The sequence below is a fragment of the Lemur catta genome, chromosome 8, assembly GCF_020740605.2.
Source record: "Lemur catta isolate mLemCat1 chromosome 8, mLemCat1.pri, whole genome shotgun sequence".
NCBI lineage: Eukaryota > Metazoa > Chordata > Mammalia > Primates > Lemuridae > Lemur > Lemur catta.
Genome location: NC_059135.1, coordinates 29,193,891 through 29,218,489, shown reverse-complemented (window position 1 = coordinate 29,218,489; position 24,599 = coordinate 29,193,891). Strand labels below are relative to the sequence as shown.

Sequence of the window (24,599 nt, the reverse complement as noted above, 5' to 3'; positions counted from 1 at the left end):
ACCTCGATTGATTTAATAGTCTTCAAACTAGTCTCTGCCTTCAGCATTGTTTCCCTGGTCCTTTCCCATAATGTATCCATCCTAAATTTATTTGATGAATGAATAAATGAACATTTTGAATTTCCAGGATATGAGGGAAGTCACTCAGTGTATAATGACTATATTCTAATTTGATTTTTGTTTGACCCGTTTTGAGCCTCAAATGAGCAGCAGCTTGTTCTTACATAGGAGATGGCTTTATGATTAGGACAAAATGAAATGATGACTTAACCAGTTATATGAAAAAAGCAGGAACTATTAAATCACATACAGAAGTAAGTGTTTTTTTGTTTTGTTTTATTTTGTTTTTGAGACAGAGTCTTGTTCTGTCTCCTGGGCTAGAGTGCAGTGGGATCATATAGCTCACTGCAACCTCAAACTCCTGGGCTCAAGTGATCCTCCTGCCTCATCCTCCCTAGTAGCTGGGGCTACAGGTGAGTGCCACCATGCCTGGCTAATTTTCCTATTGTAGAGTGGAAGGTCTTGCTCTTACTCAGGCTGGTCTCAAACTCCTGGCCTCAAGTGATCCTCCCACCTTGTCCTCCCAGGGTGTTAGGATTACAGGTGTGAGCCACCATGCCCAGAGTAGAAGTAACTGGTTTTCTTAAATTTATTTTTATTTTGTTTTGTTTTGTTTCCTAGCCACTAGACTATCGGGGAAGAAGTAACTGTTTTTAAAGGGAAGAGGTGCTTTTATTATTTGAGACTTGGGACAAATAATTTAAAAAACATTGGAATAAACTTAAAAAAGACTGTTTCAAGATGGATTATAACCTCACAACCTCATAAATGGGTATATTAGATATGTATAATTTAAAAATCTTGTACTAGAGTTTTTGAAATATGGCTTTTTTTCCTTAGAGGCAATGAATTTACTTATTTATGTTTATGTGGAAAAATTCACACAAAATGTGTACCACTATTATATTTGTCACTAAGAGCTTAAAAATGTGCTATTTTATCATGCTAGTTCATCTGAAAAATTGTAAAAATGAACAGATTTCAATTACCTTTATCAACTTAAACAGGTATGGGTAATCAGTGGAAAATTTTCATGAGGTACACAATCCCATTCTTGATTCTAATAACTATGTACCCTTTTATAGATTTTATAGTTTTCCTTTTTGATTAACCAATCTTGGTGGCAGCAAAGTGTATACATAAGTCCCTGGACCTTTAGATTTTGCTGAGTGTTAAAAGTGTTTCTCTTGGTATAGATTCCCAGTTGCCAGAAATTGGAATCACATACTTTCAGAGCCAGATGAGCAGTTTCATAGGCATCACCTGGAAGCTTGTTAGAACTATAAATTTGGCCAGAACAGCTGAATTAGAAACTCTGGAGGGGTGGAGCCATCAGTCTGTTTTAGTAAGCCCTCCAGGTGATTCCAACCCACACTGAGGTTTGAGAACTACTGACTTGAGTTTAACCTTTTGATTTTTAGATAAGGACATTAAGGTCCAAAAAGGTTGTCACAAATTAGAGAAAGTACTAGAATCTTCCATGTAATTTCTAGAATGATGAACCATCCCTCAGGGAAATTTGATTATTGAGCTAATTGCTAAGCAGTTTTTGAAGGAATGCTAGGTGGGAATAGGTATATTGGAGGAAGCATCTGTCTACCATTTAACTCACCTGGTGGGCTTCTTAAAGTTCAATACCATTTTTTGATCCATTGAGGTTTAGTCTGAAAGAAAGGTTTATTTGATCTAATACTTGTTTTATTCACTTGATTATTCATGTGTCTTATTCCCTAAAGCAAAGTCCATCATTCCATCACTCCTGCTTTCCATCTAATGAATCTCTAGGATGAGCCCCTGCAGCTTTCATTTTTTAACAAGCTCCTCCCATTTAAGTTCGAGAACGACTAATACAGAAAAATGTTTAAAATGGTTAAGAATAAAACTAGTTGGACTAGACCAATATATTCAATATCCTTTAATTTGGGTTCTACAGTGAAAACTCATACATTTTACAAATGTATGTGTCATAAAGCCAATATAACATTAGGGTTTGCTCCAGAAATTTATAATGGAATGGTATTAAAATGCTTAAGTACAGTTTCCTCATCATCTGGAAAAAAGAAAAAATTTACTTTAATAGGAGCAAGAGATCACCAGAGTAAGAACAAGAGTTGACACAATGGGCCAATCGTGGAGGTGGCTCACGCCTATAATCCTAGCACTTTCGGATGCTGAGGCAGGAGGATTGCTCGAGCCCAGGAGTTTGAGGTTGCTGTGAGCTAGGCTGAAGCCAGGGCACTCTAGCCTGGGCAACAGAGTGAGACTCTATCTCATAAACAAAAAAACAAAAAAACCCTGAATCTTTGAAGGAAAAAAGAAAGCGAAGTTGACAGAACCAGAGAATTAACAGAAAAGATTGTGAGGAAGCAAACCACAGAAATGGCAAGCACAAAAAGCTGAGGCCCAGGGAGCGGGCAAACCAGAACAGAGAGGGGCTAATCTGGCAGGGAAAACAGCTTTGGTGGGTAAGCACAAAAAAGCAGGAGTGAAGGAAATTTGAGATTAGGAAACTGCAAATTACTTTGTAACAAAGAGAATGAGGTCAAAACAGAAAAATGAAAAGTCAGGTGGCACTTAAAGCTACATGGAAGTTTTCTGAGCATTATCCCTGCCCTGGTGAGGTGTGATCTTTCACAGAGGATGGGTCCCAAGAGTCGAGGCTGTGATTTTCCTTCGGCCTCCAGTCAGGAGCAGAGAAAGGCCTCAGAAGTTCCTCGGGACGATGACCTCCACCGGGGTCGGCCCAGGGTGAGGACAGCGCCGAGGTGAGTCACGGGGAGCCCCAGCAGGAAGCCAGCGGAGCGGGGCAACGCATTCCCGCCCCGCTAACAAAGGCAGCCGGAGGGGGGACTTCCCGAGCCGCGCAACCTGAGGTGGCCGAAGGGTTAACTGCGCGACCGAATCCTGCGCGCATCCCGGCCCCCACTCCCGCCGTCGCTAGGAGACGCCGGAAGTGGAGGAGGGGCGGGCGGCGCGGGCGAGGGTGGGAATCTTTTTCGGGCGCCGGGGGCGGAGGGAGGGGAGCGCGCGTGCGCGCGCCCGTCCGTCCGTCGCCGCGGTGACCGTCCTCGCAGTCTGTCGGCTCGCGCCCCGCCCCTGTCGCCCCCTCCCCTGTAGCGCGCTGGGGCTGTTTTTCGCTCCTCCGGAGTTACCGCCGCGGTCTCCGCTGCTCCTCCTCTCCCGGTCTTGGGTTTCCCTGGCGTTGCTGCCGCTGCTACCTCTGCGGGCTATATGAGGAGGAAGAGGAGGATGTGAAGATGGCGGAGCTGCAGATGCTGCTGGAAGAGGAAATCCCGGGGGGCCGCCGGGCCCTCTTCGACAGCTACACGAATCTGGAACGGGTGGCTGATTACTGCGAGAACAACTACATCCAGGTGCGACGCATCCCCTGGCTCGGGCGCGTCGGGTCTCGGGGTGGTGAGGGGTGCGTGGGGGATCCGCACACCGGGGGCCTCACGCCTGGGGGCGTAGGGCGCGCGGGGCCGAGGCCGCCGCTGGGACACGGCTCGGCTGAGCCCCGGTGGGGAGGAGGGTGAGGAACAGGGTGAAGGCTGGGGCCAGTGAATGGGTGGGAATCCACTGGCTGGAGGAAAGCGTATCTTCAAAACATTTTTAAAAGCCGTGAACCGTCCTCAGCTCGGTGCATGAGTCGCGCGCGTCCCGCCGCCTCACTTCCCCTGCCCGCGGCCGCCCCCGCACTCGGTGCGGGTCGGTGTTCCGGAGGGCGGAGGAGGCAGAGAGTGGCATTTTCTATTTGAAGGAATCTTGCTCCCTCTTATGGTAGGGGTGTGTGCGTGGGGGGTTGATGGATTGCCCCCATCCCCCAAATTCTGGGGGATTTTGAAGGGGCTATATTGCTGCAAAGTGAAGTGTTTCAGTTTTCTATTCCTGTGAATGCCTTAAAAACCTTTTTTTATTTTTTGGGTTCTAAAAGGGGATACGGCAGAAGAGCAATTGTCTCTTGTTGGAAGTTAATGCTATTTTTCTCCCTATGGAGAATGGGAAGTTGCATGATAATCTGGTTTTCCCCGTCAGTCCCGTTAGAATAGGTAATTTTCCTTTGGGAAAGAACTGTGACTTTTTTAGAGAGAACCAGGAAAATGAACCTCATGGTTTAATTTTTTCCCGTGATGGTTGATTTGGCACAGGTGCTCTTAGTGGGAGCGGGTGTGTGTGTGGAGGCGGGGAATATTGAGTGAGATAAGATCCAGCTGCTCCTGGATGAAGCAAAAGATTCTGTGAATTAAAAAAAAAATCCTTTAAAAATTACATGAAAGGATAGCAGGTTAAAACGCACAGTTTGCAAATGCAGCATCTCTTGTTTTCTTTATGGTTATTCTGAATTACAGGTTCTGTCTTCATTTTTTTCTTTATTTAAATTCTCTTGGGATAAAGGTGGAAATGGAGGCAGTGTGTTAAATTGTTTCTTCAGTCTTTTTTTTCTTTCTTGTTTCCATCCCCATCTCCAGGCACCCACCTTAACATCAGCTGTATTGGAAAGCATTCTCAAGTCTTAGTGTAAATTTAAAAAAATAGCTGTTAACAGTTCATAGGTCCATAAATTTTGTAAGGACCACATAGTTAATTAAGGATGGTGTTGTGAGATTTTATTTGATTAATCATATAGTGAACTCTGTATTTGTTGTAGAGAACATTAGTATTGGAGAATGAACCAGAAGTAATTCAAACCTTTTCCCTCCAAAGAGGCAGTTAAATATGGCTAGTAGGAAAGGAATGTGGTCAAAAGTCAAAGATTAATATACAAAAAATACAGATGTCCATATTTGTAGGGTACTTTGCTGATAGTGGGGGTAGGAAAGATTCAAAGGTTTATTTGCTCAATTTTTTAGTAAATGTATTTGAAAATATTTTATGGCCCAGAACTGTGTCAAGAATTGATGGTACACACCTAGTGTCTACAGAGTTTCATAGTTTAGTTAGTAAGAGAGGCTGATGGGTGAGCAAATTAATACTATATAGTTAATTTACACTGTAGTGAACTGCTGGTGGGAAGAAGGACTAGGGGAAGCAGTGCTATCCTGAGAGAATTCATAATTTCTAGGAGAGGCAAAATCTAAAAGATTTAAGTGGTAATTCCATTGCCTTGTGCAACATATTATGGGCAACAGTTGTAGGTCAGAAGAGAAATTGAGGGTGGAAAAGTGATTGGGTTGCAGTTATTGTAGTAAGTAATAAAAAGAAACCAATTTGTCTTTGGAAGATAATTTTTATTGTAATTTGAAGGTACCAGGTCCTTTTAGATCAGGGGTCCCCAACCTATGGTGAATTGTGTAATTTATTATATATTACAATGCAATGTAATAATAGAAATAAAGTGCACAATAAATGTAATGCCCTTGAATCATTGTGAAACCATATCTCCCCCACCCACCATGGAAAAATTGTCTTCCATGAAAATGGCCCCTGGTGCCAAAAAGGTTGGGGACTGCTGTTTTAGATTATAGTTGCTACATTAAGGTAAAAGAACATGGATAAGTAAAGCTGAGAAAGAGGGTAAAGGGATCATCAATTAAGAATGTTATTGTCACCTGTATCTGTTTTAGCAATGAGACTCTAAATTTAGTGTGGTAGTGTTTTAAAATTTAAAGCATAAATATTGATTTAATAGAAATGGATTTAAAAGTATCTTATTTCCTCAATTTAGCATCTGAAGTAGATTTTACACTTTTATGTCTTAGATTATCATCTATTTTAGTATCCAGTGGGCATATTATCGGTGCACTCTCCCAGGATGATAGCTCTTATGTGATTTGTTGTAAAGTTGATAAACAGAATATAGTGATAATGGGTTTGTGCTGATCCAGCTGTACATCGGCTGGCTCTCCTTGTGACTAAAGCACTGACCAGCAGGGGTTTTGATGCTGCCTGTGACCCTGCAGTAGATGAAAGTTAATTGACAGGGATTGGTGATCAAATGGTCAATTTAGCCTTATTATAGCATCATGTCTTAGCTGCTAGCTTGAGTTAACTAACTCAACACTCATATTATTGTGTGGAAATGTGATTTTTACCTATAAGGCAGAAAAAATTGATATATGTTATAAGTGTTTTTGCTCAGTGTTCTTAAGTAACTGGTTTTATGCCTAGGAATATAAAAAAATTTAAGGTAAATAAGAATATTCTAAATGTGGATTATATTTAGTGTGAAAGTTGAGCAAAGGGAGGGAAATAATTGTTCTGTCCTTCTGAAAACAGTTGTACTCTGTTTAAATTGTTTGTGTCTTAGAAAAGTACCTTTCAGAAATATCATTGGCTTCAGGAGTGATCAGATGATGCCTATATTAACATATATATATGAGTTCTATGGATCAGGATTGTAAATAGTTGTTTTCCAGGTTACTAATGCAGTTAACATTAGAAGTTTAAAATCTTTTTTCTTTTCTTTTCTTTTTTTTTTTTTTTGGTGAGACAGTGTCACTCTGTCACCTGGGCTAGAGTGCAGTGGTGTCATCAGAGCTCGCTGCAGCCTCAAACTCCTGGGCTCAGGCAGTCCTCCTGCCTCAGCCTTTCTAGTAGCTGGCAACTGGTACAGGTACGCGCCATCACACCCAGCTTATTTTTGTATTTTTTGTAGAGACAGGGTCTTGGATCTCACTCTTGCTAGTCTCCAACTCCTGGCCTTAAGCAATCCTCCCACCTTGGCCTCCCAAAGTGCTTGGATTACAGGTGTGAGCTACGAATATATTTCAAACTATATTACAAAGCTATAGTAATCAAAATGTTGTGATACTGGCATAAAAACACACACAGACTGATGGAACAGAATAGAGAGCCCAGAAATACGTGTGTGTGTGTGTGTGTGTATACATACAGAAAGAGTGTCAACTAGTTTTGATAAGGGCACCAGGAACACAATGGGGAAAAGATTGTCTCTTCGTTAAAGGGTGTTGGGAAAAGTGTATATCCACATGCAAAAGAATGAAATTGGACTGTTGAACCAAACACAGTATTAACTTGAAATGGATTAAAGGCTTAAATGTAAGACCTAAAATTGTAAAACTTCTAGAGGAAAACATAGGGAAAAAGTTCCTTGACATTGGTCCTAGCAATGATTTTTATGAATGTGACACCAAAAGCCAAGACTAACAAAAGCAAAAATAAATGAGAGCAATTGCATCAAATTAAAAACCTTCTGCACAGCAAAGGAAGCAAAATGAAAAGGCAGCCTATGGAATAGGAGAAAATATTTGCAAACCATGTATCTGATAAGGGGTTTATATCCAAAATATATGAAGAACTCAGTAGCAAGAGAAATAAAAAATCAGATTTAAAAATGGGCATAGTACCTAAATGGACATTTTTCCAAAGAACACATACAAATGGCCAACAGGTGTATGAAAAGATGCTCAATAGCAGTAATCATTAGGGAAATGGAAATCAAAGCTAAAAATGAGCTATTACCTCACACCTGTTAGGATGGCTGTAAAAATGAGAGATAACAAGTCTTGGCAAGGATGCAGAGAAAAGGGAAGCCTTGTACACAGTGGGAATATAAATTGAAACAGCCATTGTGGAAAACAGTGTGGAGTTTCCTCAAAAATTAAAAATTGGACAACCATATGATGCAGCAATCCCGTTTCTGGGTATATAGCCACAGGGAATGAAATTAATATCTCAAAGAGAGATCTGCACTCCCATGTTCATTTCAGCATTATTCGCAATAGTTAATATATGGAAACAACCTAAGTGTCTGTCATGGATGAATGGATAAAGAAAATGTGTATTGTATGTACAGTTGTCCCTTGGTATACATGATGATTGGTTCCAGGACCCGAGTGTACCAAAATCTGTGCACATTCAAGTCCTGAAGTCACCCCTGTGGAACCTGAGTAAAGGAAAAGTCCATCCTTATGTGCATGTTTTGCATCCCGTGAGTACTGTATTTTCCAGCCAAGTTTGTTTGAAAAAAATCTGTGTATAAGTGAACTCATGCACTTCAAACCTGTGTTATTTGAGTCAACTGTATATACAATGGAATATTATTCAGTCATAAAAAGGAAACCCTGCTGTTTGTGACAATGTGGATGAACCTGGAGAACATTATGCTAAGTGAAATAAGGCAGACACAGAAAGACAAATACTGTACAATTCACTTATATGTGGAATCTAAGAAAGTCAAACTCGTAGAAGCAAAGACTAGAATGGTTATTGTCAGGAGCTGGAGGGGAGGGCACAGGGGGAGAAATGGGAAGATGTTGGTCAGAGAACACAAACTTTCAGTTATAGGATGAATAAGCTCTGGGGAATCTAATGTACTGCATTGTGAATATTGTTAATAATGTATACTTGAAATTTGCTGAGAAAATACATCTTAAGTGTTCTAACTGCCTCACCCCACCAAAGGTAACTATGTCAGGTGATGATGTGTTATTTGTCTTGATTGTTATAGTCATTTCACAGTCTATACAGACACTACCAAATCATGTTGTACACTTCAAAGATGTACAATTTTTATTTGTAAATTATACCTCAATAAAGTTTAAAAAAAATTGACTATAAGCCACAAATGATCAGCTTTTAGTCTTGACGTCATCTCCTGTTATACTCCTTTACTGTCCTTTGTTCATTCACTCAACTCCAGCTACTTTGGCTTCCTTTTTTTTGAACATACCAGGCATACTTCTGCCTCAGGGCCTTTTTATTTTGCACTTGCTGTGCCCTCTGTCTGGAGTACTCTACCCCCTGGTAGTTCCATGACGGGTTCTTTTACCTCCTTAAGGTTTTAGCCAATATGTTCCCTTCTTGATGACCCCTTCCCTTCCTTGTTCACTCTCCGCCTTGCTTGTACTTTCCATGCTTTATTTTTCTACATATTATCTCTTAACATAGAGTGTATCTAATTTGTTTTCCTACCCTGGCATGTGAGGGCAGGGATTTTTGTGTCTGAGAGCAGTGAAATAAATTAGTTTTGCAAATTTGAAGAGTTTGTAGATTTATGCTCTGGAAAATGAAAGTTGGCAAATTTTTTTATTTGTCCAACGTATTTAATGTAGATGTGGTCAACAGAATTGACACTAATATTTAACACATACGGTGCTTTAGAGTTAATTAAACAGTTCATTTACTGTTACCCAGTGCAAGGCTTATTATATAGTGAATGCTCATCAGATGGGCTGATCTGCAGCTTCCTGGGAAGTAAGCAAAGGGAGATATTTATATTCCTATTAGATAAACTCAAGTTTACCACTGCCTGTTAAAGTATTAGGTTGTTAAGTATGAAATGTCCGATTTCCTTAAGTACTAAGTTTGATAGGTGGTATCTCTGACATTTCACTTTGACACTTCTTATTTTTATTGTGAAGGTACACGTGGTTTGTCTTGTCTTTCAGATTTTTTTTAGATTAATTTTTATGAATCCATGGATAAGTCAAAAATTCGTGTCATTTTCGAATATGAGTTCCATTGTGGAGCCAATGCAGCGCAGACAGCTCTAAATACTAACAAAGTGTTTGGGAAGGATGTGGCTAATGAATGCACCTATGTCAATGGTTTGAGAAATTATGTTCTGGTGATTTTAATCTTGAAAATGAGACATGTGGGTGACCTGAGACCAAGGTGTATAATGATGAGCTAAAAGCTGTGGTGGAAATGAATCCATCTCACCCTATGCATGAATTAACAGCAAAGTTTGATGTTACTATTCCAACAATATTGGACCGTTTGAAACAAATCAGCAAGGTAAAGAAGCTGGATGGATGGGTTCTGTATGAATTACATGAGAGTCAGAAGAGAAATCTTCTCGAAGCTTGCCTTTCCTTGCTGTCACGACACAAAGGTGAACCATTTCTACACCATATTGTTACGTATGATGAAAAATGGATTCTTTCTGACAAATGCAAGCTGGGTTGGGTAAAGATGAAGTGCTCAAACACAGTCCAAAACTGAATATGCATCAAAAAAAGGTGGTGGTGTCTATTTGGTGGTCCAGTGCTGGTATTATCCACTACAGCTTCATGAAACCTGGTCAGTCGATAACAGTGAATGTTTACTGCAACTAATTGGACGAAATAATGAGGATGCTTACAATTAAGCAGCTGAGATTGGTCAACAGAGACATGCCAATCCTTTTGCAAGACCAGATTTGACCACATGTCACACAAACAGCACTGCTCAAACTACAGAGGCTGGACTTGGACATTCTCTATCATCCACCATATTCACCAGCCTTTGCACCAACTGACTACCACTTCTTCCAGGCTTTGGACCACTTCTTGCAGGGAAAGCTGTTTAGTTGTCAACAAGCTGTGGAAAACACCTTTTGCAATTTCATCGCTACTTGCTCTCCAGGCTTTGTTGCTGGCAAGCAAGCTACCGTAAAGGTGGCAAAACTACATTGATAGTTTAGGCATATACTTTGGTTAATTGTACTGCTTCTTGTTTAAGATATAATAAACTACACTTTTGATTCAGAATTGGACATTTCATATTTAATGACCTAATAATTCTATGTAGAGAGGAATTATGTTCATTTTTTTGCCTCTAATGTCCTCAGTTCTTAATGTTCAGTATATTTTTGTTGAGTAAAATGAACTTAAGACTCACACCATTTATTATTATTATTATTTTTATTTATTTATTTTTTTTTGAGACAGAGTCTCACTCTGTTGCCCAGGCTAGAGTGAGTGCCGTGGCGTCAGCCTAGCTCACAGCAACCTCAAACTCCTGGGCTTAAGTGATCCTACTGCCTCAGCGCCCCCAGTAGCTGGGACTACAGGCATGTGCCACCATGCCCGGCTAATTTTTTCTATATATATTTTTAGTTGGCCATATAATTTCTTTCTATTTTTAGTAGAGACAGGGTCTCGCTCTTGCTCAGGCTGGTCTCGAACTCCTGAGCTCGAGGGATCCGCCCGCCTCGGCCTCCCAGAGGGCTAGGATTACAGGCGTGAGCCACCACGCCCCGCCCACACCATTTATTATATATTTTTTCCTTCCTGTTCTTTCAAAATTATTTATTGAGCATCTTTCCATTCTGTAAAGTCAGTGGTAAGTAACTCACGGACCTACAGCCTAATTCTGTTACCATTTTTATTTCTATGAACAGTCTTTGTTATACATTTTAAATTAATGGGGTTGAACTAAATATAACATGGGACTAGTTTTCTTTTGTGATTCTTGCTATTTGGCCTTATCTATTTTGCCTGTTGAAGACTTTGAATACAGGTAAGGATATACCTTGTTAGGAACTTTTAGAACCTACAGAACAAAGTTGGATAGGGGGAGCCAACAAGGGATGCCAGCCTTTTTCCACTATGTAGTAGTACCACAAATCTTCTGTTAGGAGATAGTGCTTGAATAATGATTCCTCTTCTCCCTCAAAACCTTTTATTCTAAATTTAGAAGAACAGGCTGGATTGACAGAAAGGAATTTAAGTCATTTAGCTTGATACATGCCTGAGCTCAAGCAGTCCTCCTGCCTCTGCCTCCCAAAGTGCTGGGATTACAGGTGTGAGGCACTGTACCTGGCCCTTGAACATGTCTTTTATTTAGGTCTTTATGTCTTTCAATGAATCTGTGTAGTTTTCAGTGTATAATCTTATTCCTTCTTGGTTAAATTTATTTTTTTACTTATTTTTTAGAGAGTCTTGCTCTGTTGCCCAGGCTAGAGTGCTGTGACATCAGAGTAGCTTGCAGGAACCTCAAACTCCTGGGCTCAAGCAGTCCTCCTGCCTCAGCATCCTGAGTAGCTGGTACTACAGGTGGGTGTCACCACACCCAGCTAATTTTTTCTGGTTTTAATTGCCTGGCTAATTTTTTCTTTTTTTAGTAGAGAAGGAGTGTTGCTCTTGCTCAGGCTGATCTCAGACTCCTGAGCTCAAGCGATTCTCCCACCTTGGCCTCCCAAAGTGCTAGGATTACAGGCGTGAGCCACCATGCCTGGTCCTTCTTGGTTAAATTTATTACCAAGTGTTTTATTCTTTTTGATACTATTGTAAACAGAATTTTTTAAATTTTATTTTTTATTTAGGAGACACAGTCTCTCTCTGTTGCCTTGGCTAGAGTGCAGTGGTGTCGTTGTAGCTCACTGCAGCCTCTAACTGCTGGGCTTAAGCTGTCTTCCTTTCTCAGCCTCCTTAGTAGCTGGAACTACAGGAGTGTGCTACCATGCCTAGCAAATTTTTCTGTTTTTTGTAGAGATGGTGTCTTGTCTTGCTCTTGCTCAGGCTGGTTTGTTTGTTTGTTTGTTTGTTTGTTCATTCATTCATTCATTCAGTCATCAGTCTCACTCTGTCGCCCAGGCTAGAGTGCCATGGCGTCAGCCTAGCTCACAGCAACATCAAACTCCTGGGCTGAAGCAGTCCTGCCTCAGCCTCCCGAGTAGCTGGTACTACAGGGATGTGCCACTACACCTGGCTAATTTTTTCTGTTTTTGGTAGAGACGGGGTCTCACTCTTGCTCAGGCTGGTCTCAAACTCCTGAGCTCAAGCATCCTTCTGCCTCGGCCTCCCAGAGTGCTAGGATTACAGGCGTGAGCCACTGACCTGGCCTGTCTGGTAATCCTAATTTGAGAACTTCAGTTGTGTTGTTAGTCCCCATCCTCCTAGTTCTGTCTCCTGAACTCCTCAACTTTGCCAACTGTAATATCCTTTTTAGCAGATTCCTTTTTCCTCCTTCCAATCCGGGATCCAATCTGGGATTTCTTATTGCATTTATTTGTCATGTCACTTTGCTCTTTTTTAATCTAGAACTGTGGTTCTCAACTCCTGGGCCACCTGTTAGAGACTGGCCCATAGAGCCCCCCCCACCCCTGGTCTGTGGAAAAATTGTCTTCCATGAAACTTAGGAGGGGACCGCACAACCAAAGGTGGAGGTGAGTGAGCAAGGGAAGCTTCATCTATATAACCACTCCCCATAGCTCACATCACTGCCTGAGCTCTGCTCGCGCCTTCACTTGTGGAAAAGTTGTCTTCCATGAAACAGGTCCCTGGTGCCAAAATGTTTGGGGACTGCTGATCTGGATACTTCCTCAGCTATTCTGTTTTCATCATTACATTGACATTTTTAAAGAGTACATGCCAGTTTTTTTGTTGTTGTTTTAGAGTGTCCCTCAAAGTGGGGTTCTCTGATTGTTTCCTTGGGATTACATTTAGTTTGTGCATTTTTATGTATTTGGCAGGAAATAAGTGATGTATTTTTCTTAGTGCATCATAATAGGAGTGTGTTCCATTATTGGTGATGTTAAGTTTGACCACTTGTTTCAAGTGGTGTTTCTCATATTTCTGTCCTGTAAAGATACCTTTTTTCTCTTTGTAATGGTTAGTTTTCTCACATTGAGTTTAGTGTCCATTTATGAATTTGTTTTTTAACGGTTATTGTCATGGCTGTTGCAAAATGATGATTTTCTATCATTTCTTGACCATTTGTTCCTTGGCATTCATTCTGTTGTAAAGAAGAGCTCTATGTGTCCATCCATCAAGTATGGACTCATGGAGTCTTCTTTATTTCAGTGTGATATGATCCATTAGTCATTATTAATTTTGATGGTCGGGTTGTCGCAATTTTGGCTAATGGGGAGTCCCTTTAAGCTGAATTTTCTGTCCCTTTGATATGAGCCTGTCAGTTTTGCAGCATTACTTTCTGTCTTAATTCACTGTAAAATAGTATTTCCCTTTTCTAAATATTTTCAGATCTCAAATTTTTTTCTTAAAAGTTTTCTTATCCTAGGGTATAAACATATAATAACTTACCATTTTAGGGTACTTCTTTTCTTCTATTTGTTGTATTTAACATTCTCCATTAATAAGGAACATGACACTGTATTTTTAGAAATTTTCATTTCTTACTGTGAAATGACTTTTTCATGGTTTTAACATGTATTTCAAAATAGGAACTATATAATTTCTATTGTTTCACCTGGGAAGATATATTTTATCTTTTCCCTTGGTATTAATATACATTTAGAGTGAAAATTATAGTTCCTACCTCCTCATTTTCTGTATTTGGTATTAGTTTGAGCTTGCCTCTTGCGTTAAGTACTGTGGATGGGCTTGCTTATATCCATTCCTTTTACCTACTAGTGTATGCTGTCTTACTACAGAGTCAGGAATATGTGAAAACTCCATTGGAGATAGGGTTCTGGATATGATCTATGCTTGATTAAAGTAGGGGCACTCACATGATAGTTGGAGGGGGAGATGGGTCAGAAGTTGCATTTCTGCTCTGGCTGTGGTTTGTGGTAACTAGAAGAGTTTGGAAATGTTGAGGTTTTCATTGGCAGTGTTGCATTGTCCAGTTACTAGCTTCCATTGAATGTTGAGTGCCAGAATGTGGCACGTAGATCTTCTGGGTGATGCACATTTACCTGGCATGATGGATTCTAGGGCCAACAGTAATGACATGGCAGTTTCCTGATCATTGCATAGGCTGGTAATGTTCCTGGAGTTAAGATTTTCAGTGGTTGTCGTTTTATTTTCACCCCTTTGATTGTATTAGATGTATCTGTTCTTGGTGGGTCAATTCTGTGATTTTGTTAGGGACACGATATCCGAAGGTGCATCTTGGAGCCTACTCTTCTAGTGTTTCCTATTATCTGGTAAACACCCAGTTACTTGTATAAACTTCTCTTAAGTGACTGTGACACTGTTTCTTTTAGCTGAACCATGACTGATACACCCTTGATCCCTAAGAAGATTAGTTAACAAAATATTCACTGTATAATTGGTTGTGATTTTGCTTATTTTTTTCTTGCCCCTGCAAACATTATAATACTTGGTATTAATATATTACTGTTAAGACATTTGTTAGTTGTCTTTGGGTATATATAGAGAGACTATGATGTACTTAAATTTAATCAGTGCTACTCCTTGTTGAAACTCTTAATATCTTACTTTCTTACCTTTGAATTAGAATGTAGTGTCATTTGGTTTCTTTCCATCTACAAGGTGTAGTTGCAGGAATATAAGTGAAAGACTTCTACTGTCTTGCCAAGCCTGTTGGGACTTCTGACTTGAGCTTGAATTTATATTTATGGTCAGTGTTTTTCCTTGTGGATTTTTTTTTTTTTTGGTAGATAGAGGAAAGTGACTATGGAAAAGGAGATCAATCTATAAATAATTGGTCCAGTATTTGTAATTGTAGTTATAAATTTCAGAATTGTGGAGAAAATGATAGGTTCTCATGGTTTAATTTTGTTAGATCTCAGAGTTTAATATTTTTAGATCTTTGTTAATCCAGGTGTAAACATAAAGTGAATTAAGAAATAGACATATTTCTGATTTTCTATTATTCTAAATGCTAAATGTTACCGTTCTTTTATACTTTTCCATCTGGTTCTTACTCCATGGTAAAGCTGTGCTTAAACTTTGTTTATTGAGCAGCGTAAAGTTACCATCTCACAAGTACAAGTAAAGACTGCATATTATTGTTCTTAGAAAGGAAACTTTAATGAGTTAAGAAAACAACAATGCTAGTAATTGCTTTTAACTGCTAATGGTCTGTTCTGATGAAAAACTCAAGAACAATATAATTTTTTGTAAATCTTTTCTGTTTTTAATGAGTTTGCTCATGACAAAAATTTGCTTGTAACTCTGTTGCTGACTTTTCCAAATAAGATTTCAGAATAGTAAGTTCTTTCTCAACTACTTAAATCCTTGAGAGGTTTAATATTACAGACATATGCAAACCAGAGAGGTCTGCCAGATGCTATTTTGGTATTTGGCATCTTTTTCAGGTTTTTGCTAACAACAGCAACAACAAAAACCTTTATTTTTGTTGTTGTTGTTGTTGTATATTAGAGGAAAATATTTCTCCTTGGGGATATATGGGACTAGTAAGCATGTTTATCACCAGTGTTTATAAGAAGGAAAGTGAGAACTTGAGATAATCATCTTCTGCTGTATTTGGGGTTACTGGAGTTGTATAATCATAAATACAGCACACTTTCTCTTTTCATAATTCCTACAGCCTTTATCTTCTCTGTCTCCTTTTTACTGTTGTTGGTTGAGTTGAATTAACTCTTCTTCCCACTTTTAACTCTAGGATATGTAAACTTGTGCTTCTCACTTTTTCATTCCATGTTTTTGTTATCTCTTTCAGTTAACATCTTGTCTTTGAGGGAAGTGGCATTAACCTGTAAAGCAGGAAATGGTGAGCTAGCTTGCTCTGGGGTGAGCAGGGGCTAGGTAATAAACCTGTGGCCAAAAGGAGGAGAGTATGTATCATAAAATGTCATTCCTGTATTTTTATCTTCTGAGCCTTGCAATGTTAGCTTTTGAAATGGACCCAGTAGACCTTAAACTTAAGCCCTTGTTTTTGCTGCCCTACTTCATATGCTATAGTGGATTTTTAAATTTATTCAGCCATTTATTTCTTATTTACTAAACTTGAATTTGTCTTAATTTTGTGCAGTTTACCCTTACTTGGGTAGGATTTTTATCCTCACTTGAGTTGCAAATGGAGTTTTCCTTTTAAAATCATAATTAAGCTAACATGATTGCCCTGGTAAGTACATCAGGTGCTTTTTTGGTTGTAGTTATATTGGAGCCATTGCATGTGCCTAACAGTGTAATGAGTGATCACACAGAAAGCAAGGAAGTGATGGGTTTGGTCTGTGGCCAAACCAAAGAAGTGAGTTGAGATCTCCTAGTAATTCATTTCTGTTAGTCTTTGTTGTTTTCTTTTTCCATCTGAAAATGGGGAGAATGATAGGCTTCTGTGACTTGGGCTATGAAAAAAAAAATAGGAAGAGTGATATCCTAACTCCTACTTAAGTTTTGTTTATAAAGACACACTGGTTTTCAACTAGTATTTATTCTTTTGTGTGAGATTCTGGTGGCATAGGGATTTAAAAAGAAACCTTTGAAAATAAACTGTGATCCCTATTTTGAAGACACATCTACCCTAGAATCCCGTAATGGAAATAGGACCATTATACAAATAACCATAGCATGGAATAAGTGGCATGATGACATTACCTCCCAAGGAAAAAGTGCAGAGGAAACTCATAATTCAGTTCAGCAGACATTTATTGATTACCATATATATGCCAGCTTTTCAGAGCAGTTGAGAGAAGAGATACAAATAAGACGATAGTCCCTATTTTAAAGAACTGGGAATAGAAATTATATAAGGACTGAAAGGATACCTTTATAATACTTTAGGTTTACCCTGAACAGGCCAACTGTATATATACAACACGTAATTATTATGATTCTTAGGTTTCAAACTGGGAAGTTGTGGTTGCTTGTTTACTTATTGGGTCTTAGTAATGAGGATTTTTGTTTGTTTGTTTTGAGACAACAGGGCCTCGCTCTGTTGCCTGGGGTGGAATGCAGTGATGCCATTGTAGCTCATTGCAGCCAGTCCTGGGCTCAAGAGATCCTCCTTCCTTGGCCCCCCAAGTAGCTGGGGACTATAGATGTGTACCACCACACCCATCTAATTTTTCTTAGTTTTTCTAGAGATGATGTCTTGCTGTGTTGCTGGGGCTGGTCTTGAACTCCTGGACTCAGAGAATCCTCCCGCCCCTGCCTTCCTAAAGTGCTGGGATTTATAGGCATGAGCCACTGTGCCAATTCAGTAATAGGTTTTTGGTTTGGCAATTTGTCTAAGGTCTTATAGTTGTTTAAGGAAAGTTTATATGTAGAATTTATTTTTATCATGCAATTTGGTTGCTTTCTAGATATTTAGGATTAGGTAATTAACCAGTTGATCAAATATTAACATTAAAGAAATGATTTGAAAGAGAAGAGATTTATCAACAGCATCTTATGTGAAAATAAATGTAACAATGGTTCAGGTTAGTACTTTCAAGTTTATTCATTTCTAATGAGTAATAGTCTCCACATTAAATATGGAAAGTTTTTCAAAACTCAATTATCATTTTTATTGATATGAAACATACAGGAAGTAATTAGCTTAATATGTAATGGCGGAAAACATGCATAATATATATATACACAAGCCTTTTTATAGGATGAAGCAACTATGAAAGAGTTCTTTTTGATATGGTTAATTATGAGTTATATATTGACTGGATAATTAAAAGTAAATTTATAAGCCAAGTTTAATGATGGCTAAGTTAATGGAAATTTCTTTTACTCAAAAAAAATAATAATTTAATATCATTCAACCTGGGTGAAGTGAGGAATTTATATTTTATTAGACTTTGTTTTTTATTTTTATTTATTTAATTTTTGAGACAGAGTTTCTATTGCCCAGGCTGGAGTGCAGTGGCCTCATGATAGCTCACTGCAACCTCAGACTCCTGGGCTGAAGCCATCCTCCTGGCTGGGCCTCCTAAAGTACTAGGATTACAAGAATGAGCCACCTCGCTGACCTAGACTTTATTTTTTTTAGAGCATTTTTAGGTTCACTGCAAAATTGAGTGTAAGGTGCAGAGATTGCCCGTATACCTCTTCCCCCAACATATGCATAGCCTCCCCTGTTACCAGTATCTCTCTCCAGAGTGGTATATTTATTACAGCTGATGAACCTACATTGACACATCGTTATCACCCAAAATTTCTTTTATTTTTAATTGTTATATATATATATTTATTTACATTACAAAGAACTTTTTCCCCCTGAACTTTTTGGGAATTGAGTTGCTGACCCTGATGCCGTATCATTCCTGAATACTTTAGGGTGTGTGTGTGTGTGTGTTTTTCAAACAGGAACATTTTTCTGCTTAATCGCAAAACAGTCATCAAAATGAGGAAATAATATTGATAAATCAGTGTCTTATTCTCTGATTTCTATTCAAAATTTGTTATTTGTCCCAATAATGTCATTTACAGGAAAAGGGTTCAGTTCAGAAATATGTGTTGTGGTTAATTGTCATGACTCTTTAGTCTCCTTCAGTCTGGAACAGTTCCTCATCTCCTCATCTTTCTTTGGTTTTCATGACCATGACACATTTGAAGATTATAGGCAGTTATTTATTCAAAGTATCCTTTAATGTTCCAATGTTTCCTCATGACTGGAATCAAATTATATATTTTTAGTAGGAATGTCACAGAAGTGATCCTGTGTTATTCTCTTGCTTCCTGTCAGGTGGGTTATGACTTTAATTTGTCCCAGTGCTGATGATATTCATTTTGATATCAGTTGATTACAGTTGTATCTGCCAGGTTTCTCTACTGTGAAAGTTACTCTTGAAATATTTTTTTGTAATTAATAGTACCTTGTGGGGAAATACTTTGATATTATGCATATTTCCCATTCTCATTAAGCTTCCAGCCCATGTACAACATTAGGGTTCTCCAGAGAGGCAGAACCAATAGTATATGTGTATATGTAGATACTTATATGAGAGTGGATTTATTAGGGAAACTTGCTCACGTAATTACGGAGGCAGAGAAGTCCCATGAAAGTATCAGCATTCCCTGGAGACCCTGGGATGCCTGTAGCATGTCTCAGTCCAAGTGCAAAAACCTCAAACCTCAGAACCAGGGAAGCCACTCACATAAGTCTCAGTCTGAGGCAGAAGGCCTGAGAACCTGGGGGTTGCTGGTGTAAATTTTGGGATCCTAAGGCTAGAGAGCGTAGAGTTCTGCTGTCTGAGGGGAGGAGAAGAGTGTCCTAGCTTTAGCTTCAGGTGGGAGGCGGTGAGGTGAGGGGGTAGAGAAAGAGAGATAGAATTCACCTTTCCTCTGTTTTCTCCCCTCCCCCCTCCAGACTCCTGGCTAGTTGAATGGTGCCCACCCACATTGAGGGCAGATCTTCCCTACTCAGTCTACAACTCATATGCCAGTCTCTCAGGAGCTGACCCAAGGGTCAGTCCTTTCTTGGAATGTGCAGAGTTTGAACATCCCAAGCCTGTTGTACAGTTACCTCCAATAAAAATTAATGTGTTTAATGAAGGAATAAGGCATCTCTCTGCTGAATTCTTTGCAGTGCTAAGCACATCATAGAGAAATGACTTGTTTTAGACATTTGTGAAATACCAAAATGGACAATAATTTAGAGGGAAATTCAGAATCAGTGCAACAAAATAGAAGGAGACTCTCATTGAGGACAGACACTATTCTAGCCACTTCAGTATCCTGATTAGAAGGAATCACTAGTCAACGTCACATAAGTTATGCCTGTATAATATTTTTATGTACTTGCCAAGGAAGAAAGGAATTTTGACTGAGGTCTTTCTTGCCTGCAGAATGGGAGAAACTGCCTCATGGGTTTTTGAGGAGGAGCCATGTGCCTTGGGGCTGGTGGTGAGTCCTGGCAGCAGGAAGTCTGCCTTGGGGCCTTCAGAATCTCAGCTCCTTTTTCTTATAGAAAAATCCATCATTTCAGGCTTGGTGTGGTGATTTATGCCTATAATCCCAGCACTTCGGGAGGCTGTGGTGGAGGGTCACTGAGGCCAGGAGTTTGAACCCATCATTTTTGGGAAACAACTCAAAGGGTCAAGTAATTAGTTTTATAATATATTATAAAAAACATACAGGGGTTCATGGAGCTGGCTATAGTAGGGTTTCATATTTATTTGCATGTGGATATCAGTTGTCCCAGCATCATTTGTTGAAAAGATTTTTCTTTCCTCATTGAATTGTCTTGGCCTCTTTCTCAAAAATTGCCCATAAATGCATGATTTTATTTATGGACTCTCAATTCTGTTCCATTGATCTATATGTCTATCCCTATGTCAATATCACAGATTCTTGATTATTGTACTTTTGTAGTAAGTTTTGAAATTGTGTGTGTCTTCCACCTTTGTTCTTCTATTTCAAGATTATTTTGGCTATTGTACATCCCTTGAATTTCCATATAAACTTTAGGATCATTTGTTAATTTCTACCAAAAATTGTACCTGGAATTTTGATAGTAATTGTGTCGAATCTATAGATAAATTTGGGGAGCCATCTTAATGGTGTTAACTCATCTAATCTGTGAACATGGGCTATCTTTTCATATTTTAAGTCCTTAATTTCTTTCAGTTTTGTAGTTTTCATTGTTAAAGTTTTGTACAGTCACACGTAGCGTAACAATGTTTCCATCAATGATGGATCACATCCATGATGGTGGTCCCATAAGATTATAATGGAGCTGAAAAATTCCTGTTGACAAGTGACATAGTAGCTGTCCTAATGTCGTAATGTGATGCATTACTCACATTTGTGGTGATGCTGGTGTAAACAAACCTACATTATTGTTAGACATATAAAAGTATAGCACATATGTAAAGTGTATAATACTTAATAAATGACTATGTTACTGGTTTGTGGATATACTGTACTTTTTATCATTATTTTAGAGTGTATTCCTCTACTTACTAAAAAAAAATTAACCATAAAACAGTCTCAGGAAGGTCTTTCAGGAGGTTTTTCATGAAAAGGCACTGTTATGGCAGATGACAGCTCTATGGGTGCTATTGCCCCTTGACTACCTTCCAGTGTGACAAGATGTGGAGGGTAGAAGGTAGGCCCTGTGTAGGCCTAGGCTAATGTGTGTTTGTCTTAGTTTTTAACAAAAAGAAAAAAAAAATTTAAAAGTAGAAAACTTACAGGATAAGGATGTAAAGAAAAAAATATCCTGGGCAACATAGCAAGATCCTGTCTCTACAAAAATTATTTTTTCCCCAAATTGTAAAGGCAATCTTTTAGTTTCTTTATTTTCTCCTAGTTTTTTGGTATTGCTTTGAAAAAGTCAACTTTTATTTTGATTCTCAACTCTTTGTACATATATTTTTTTTTTCTTTCCCTCTCTGGAAGCTCGTAGAATCATTTATACTTCATGATGATGTTTCTTGCTATGGGCCTTTTTTTCATTAATTGAACCTGAGCATTTGATGAGTGCATTTAGTGGAGACTTACACTCCACCTCAGCTCTGGAAAATTAACTTGTATGATTTTGATGATAGTTTCTTATGCCCTGTTATCCCTTCCTGATATTCCTATTAGATTTTGACCTCTTGGATTGTGTCTCTAAAAGTTTCTTTGTGAGGTACTAGGATGGCATTAGAAGGATGACAAGAACTTCTGTGCTTATACATGCACAGACTATTCACATTATGTCTTTTTTTCTCCTGGTGGAAGAATGGGAAGCATCTGGAATGTTTTTAAAAAACAAATGCATGAAAAAGGCAAATGATGAGGAAAGTGTTTTTAAAACTATTTTTAAAAAGCAAGATTTATATTAGATTTCTTACCAAAGACTTCTTTTTTTCCCTAAGGTTAAAATAGATATTATGATAAAGCTTCTAATTTGTCACTTTTTAGGTAAACATATATAGTTAAGTCTAAAATGACCTACTTTGAGATATGTTCCAGAAAAGAATTATGGTATTTTATAGCCAAAAATGATCTCATAAATCCAGTATTTTCAATGTAATGTATAATAACCGAGTCCTTGAGAGTATAAGTGACTTATTCAAGACCAAGTGAGATAATAGCAGAACTAGAATAATAACTCAATTGCCTTTATCCTTTCTTGTATCCACAGTGTTTCTAGAAACCTCCCTTGTGCCTTTAGTGATAGGTTTTGCCCAAAACAGTCAGCCACAGTCTCAGCAAGTAACTAGTTGAATTTATTTTCTGAATCTCACAAAGATTATTCTGTGATCAGTTGTTTTATTTCTAACATGACCTCCTTTTTCTTGAGCTCTCTTGTGACACTTTCAGTGTATAGGTGAATATTAAGTTTATCTGCCTCAGTTATTTCCAGTTAGCCTATATATAGGTTGTCTAGACAGATGACGTAACAACTTGACCATTTTAAATGTGTCATATTATTTAGAACTGAAGCTATATTAATATCTGTTAAACTATTAAAAGGAACAGTTTTAAGTGTTTTAGAATTGGTTGGTTGCAAGTGACAGAAATTGAATTTGAATAAGCTTCAACAAAAATGTGAACTTACTCATTAAGCCATGTGAAGGAGTAGGAATGATTGGAATCAAGGACTTAAACACCTTTAGAGCTCTGTACGTCATTTCTGCTTCTTTCTGCATGTTGGCTTCATCCTTTTAGATAGTAGGCATGCTCTGGTTACTGTCAGACATCCTTACATATATTTCAGGCCTCATTTATTAATAGCTTTGAGGTAAAAGGACAAAGGAATTCTTCGTTCTAGAATCAGTTTGAAAACTCCAGGGGAGGGATCTGTGTCATGGTCCTATCTTTTGAACAAAATCACTGTGGTCTAAAGTGGGCACATGTATTGGAATTGGCCCAGTGTAGGTCAGAGGTCAGACCCTGAGGTATGAAGAGAAAGCATCATTTCTTTTTTTCTGTTTTTTTTTTTTTTTTTTTAAGACAGGGTCTCTCTCTGTTGCCTGGGCTACAGTGCAGTGGTGTCATCATAGCTTACTGCAACCTCAAACTCCTGGGTTCAAGGGATCCTCCTGCCTCAGCTGCCGGAATAAGCTGGGACTACAGGCATGCACCACCATGCCCAGCTAATTTTTTCTATTTTTGGTAGAGATGGAGTCTCACTTTTGCTTCAGCTGGTCTTGAACTCCAGAGCTCAAATGATCCTCCTGCCTCGGTCTCCCAGAATGCTAGGATTATAGGCGTGAACCACCATGCCTGGCATTTTTTTCCTTTTTAATCAAGATGTAGGGAATGCTTCTGAGACAAACGTGGTACACTATGACAGGTTAAATAAAGTTTTCCTTAAAGATCACCATGAGTCTTTTTATGTATACCTTTATATTTCCCTTATTTTTGTATGAACTTAACACATCATCTAATTTTTGAAGTTGAGAGGTGAGTTTTCACTTATTGCATTTTCACTTCTTATGAGTGACATCTTAATTTTATCAGTGAAAATATCTCCAATCACATTATGAGGAAGAAAACCCTCTTGAGAAGTTTCTTATAACTTATATGTCATAAGCAGTTTTATTTCTATTAATAATCTAAGTGTGTGCTTAGTTCTTTTTGTGGTTCTTGTTGAAGGGTGAGGTGTGTATGAGGAGTGGACATGGAAAGGCATCTTCTTACTTTGGGTCTTTTAAATCTCTATTGACTGAAATTCTTTTTTTTTTTTTTTTCTGTCTTTTTTTTTTTTTTTTTTTAAGAGACAGGGTCTTGCTTTATCATCCAGGCTGCAGTATAGTGGCATGATCATAGCTTATGGCAACTTCAAACTCCTGGGCTCAAGTGATCCTCCTGTATCAGCCTCCTACAGGCATGCGCCACCACACCCAGCTAATTTTTAAATTTTTTGTTGAGATGGGGTCTTGCTTGTTGCCCAGGCTTGTCTTTTTTTTTTTTTTTTTTTTGAGACAGAGTCTCACTCTGTTGCCTGGGCTAGAGTGAGTGCCGTGGCGTCAGCCTAGCTCACAGCAACCTCAGACTCCTGGGCTCAAGCGATCCTACTGCCTCAGCCTCCCGAGTAGCTGGGACTACAGGCATGTGCCACCATGCCCGGCTAATTTTTTCTATATATATTTTTAGCTGTCCATATAATTTCTTTCTATTTTTAGTAGAGACGGGGGTCTCGCTCTTGCTCAGGCTGGTCTCGAACTCCTGAGCTCAAACAATCCACCCGCCTCGGCCTCCCAGAGTGCTAGGATTACAGGCGTGAGCCACCGCGCCCGGCCTAGGCTTGTCTTGAACTCCTGGCCTCAAGCAGTC

At 38.9% G+C, this 24,599-nt stretch overlaps 1 protein-coding gene across 7 annotated transcripts in view; it reads left to right on the top strand.

The window, feature by feature from the left end:
• Window positions 1–3,045: 3,045 nt before the first annotated feature.
• ABI2 (abl interactor 2) overlaps window positions 3,046–24,599 on the top strand; it is an 81,610-nt gene continuing 60,056 nt past the window's right edge. For 4 of the 7 annotated variants that reach the window (XM_045559685.1, XM_045559682.1, XM_045559684.1 and 1 more), the window contains exon 1: window positions 3,087–3,434. In XM_045559685.1, the coding sequence (XP_045415641.1) occupies window positions 3,318–3,434 (117 nt within the window). In that variant the 5' untranslated portion in view covers window positions 3,087–3,317. Of the gene's footprint in view, window positions 3,435–24,599 lie in introns of all 7 variants that reach the window. The other 3 variants (XM_045559680.1, XM_045559687.1, XM_045559686.1) reach the window with 1 other exon arrangement.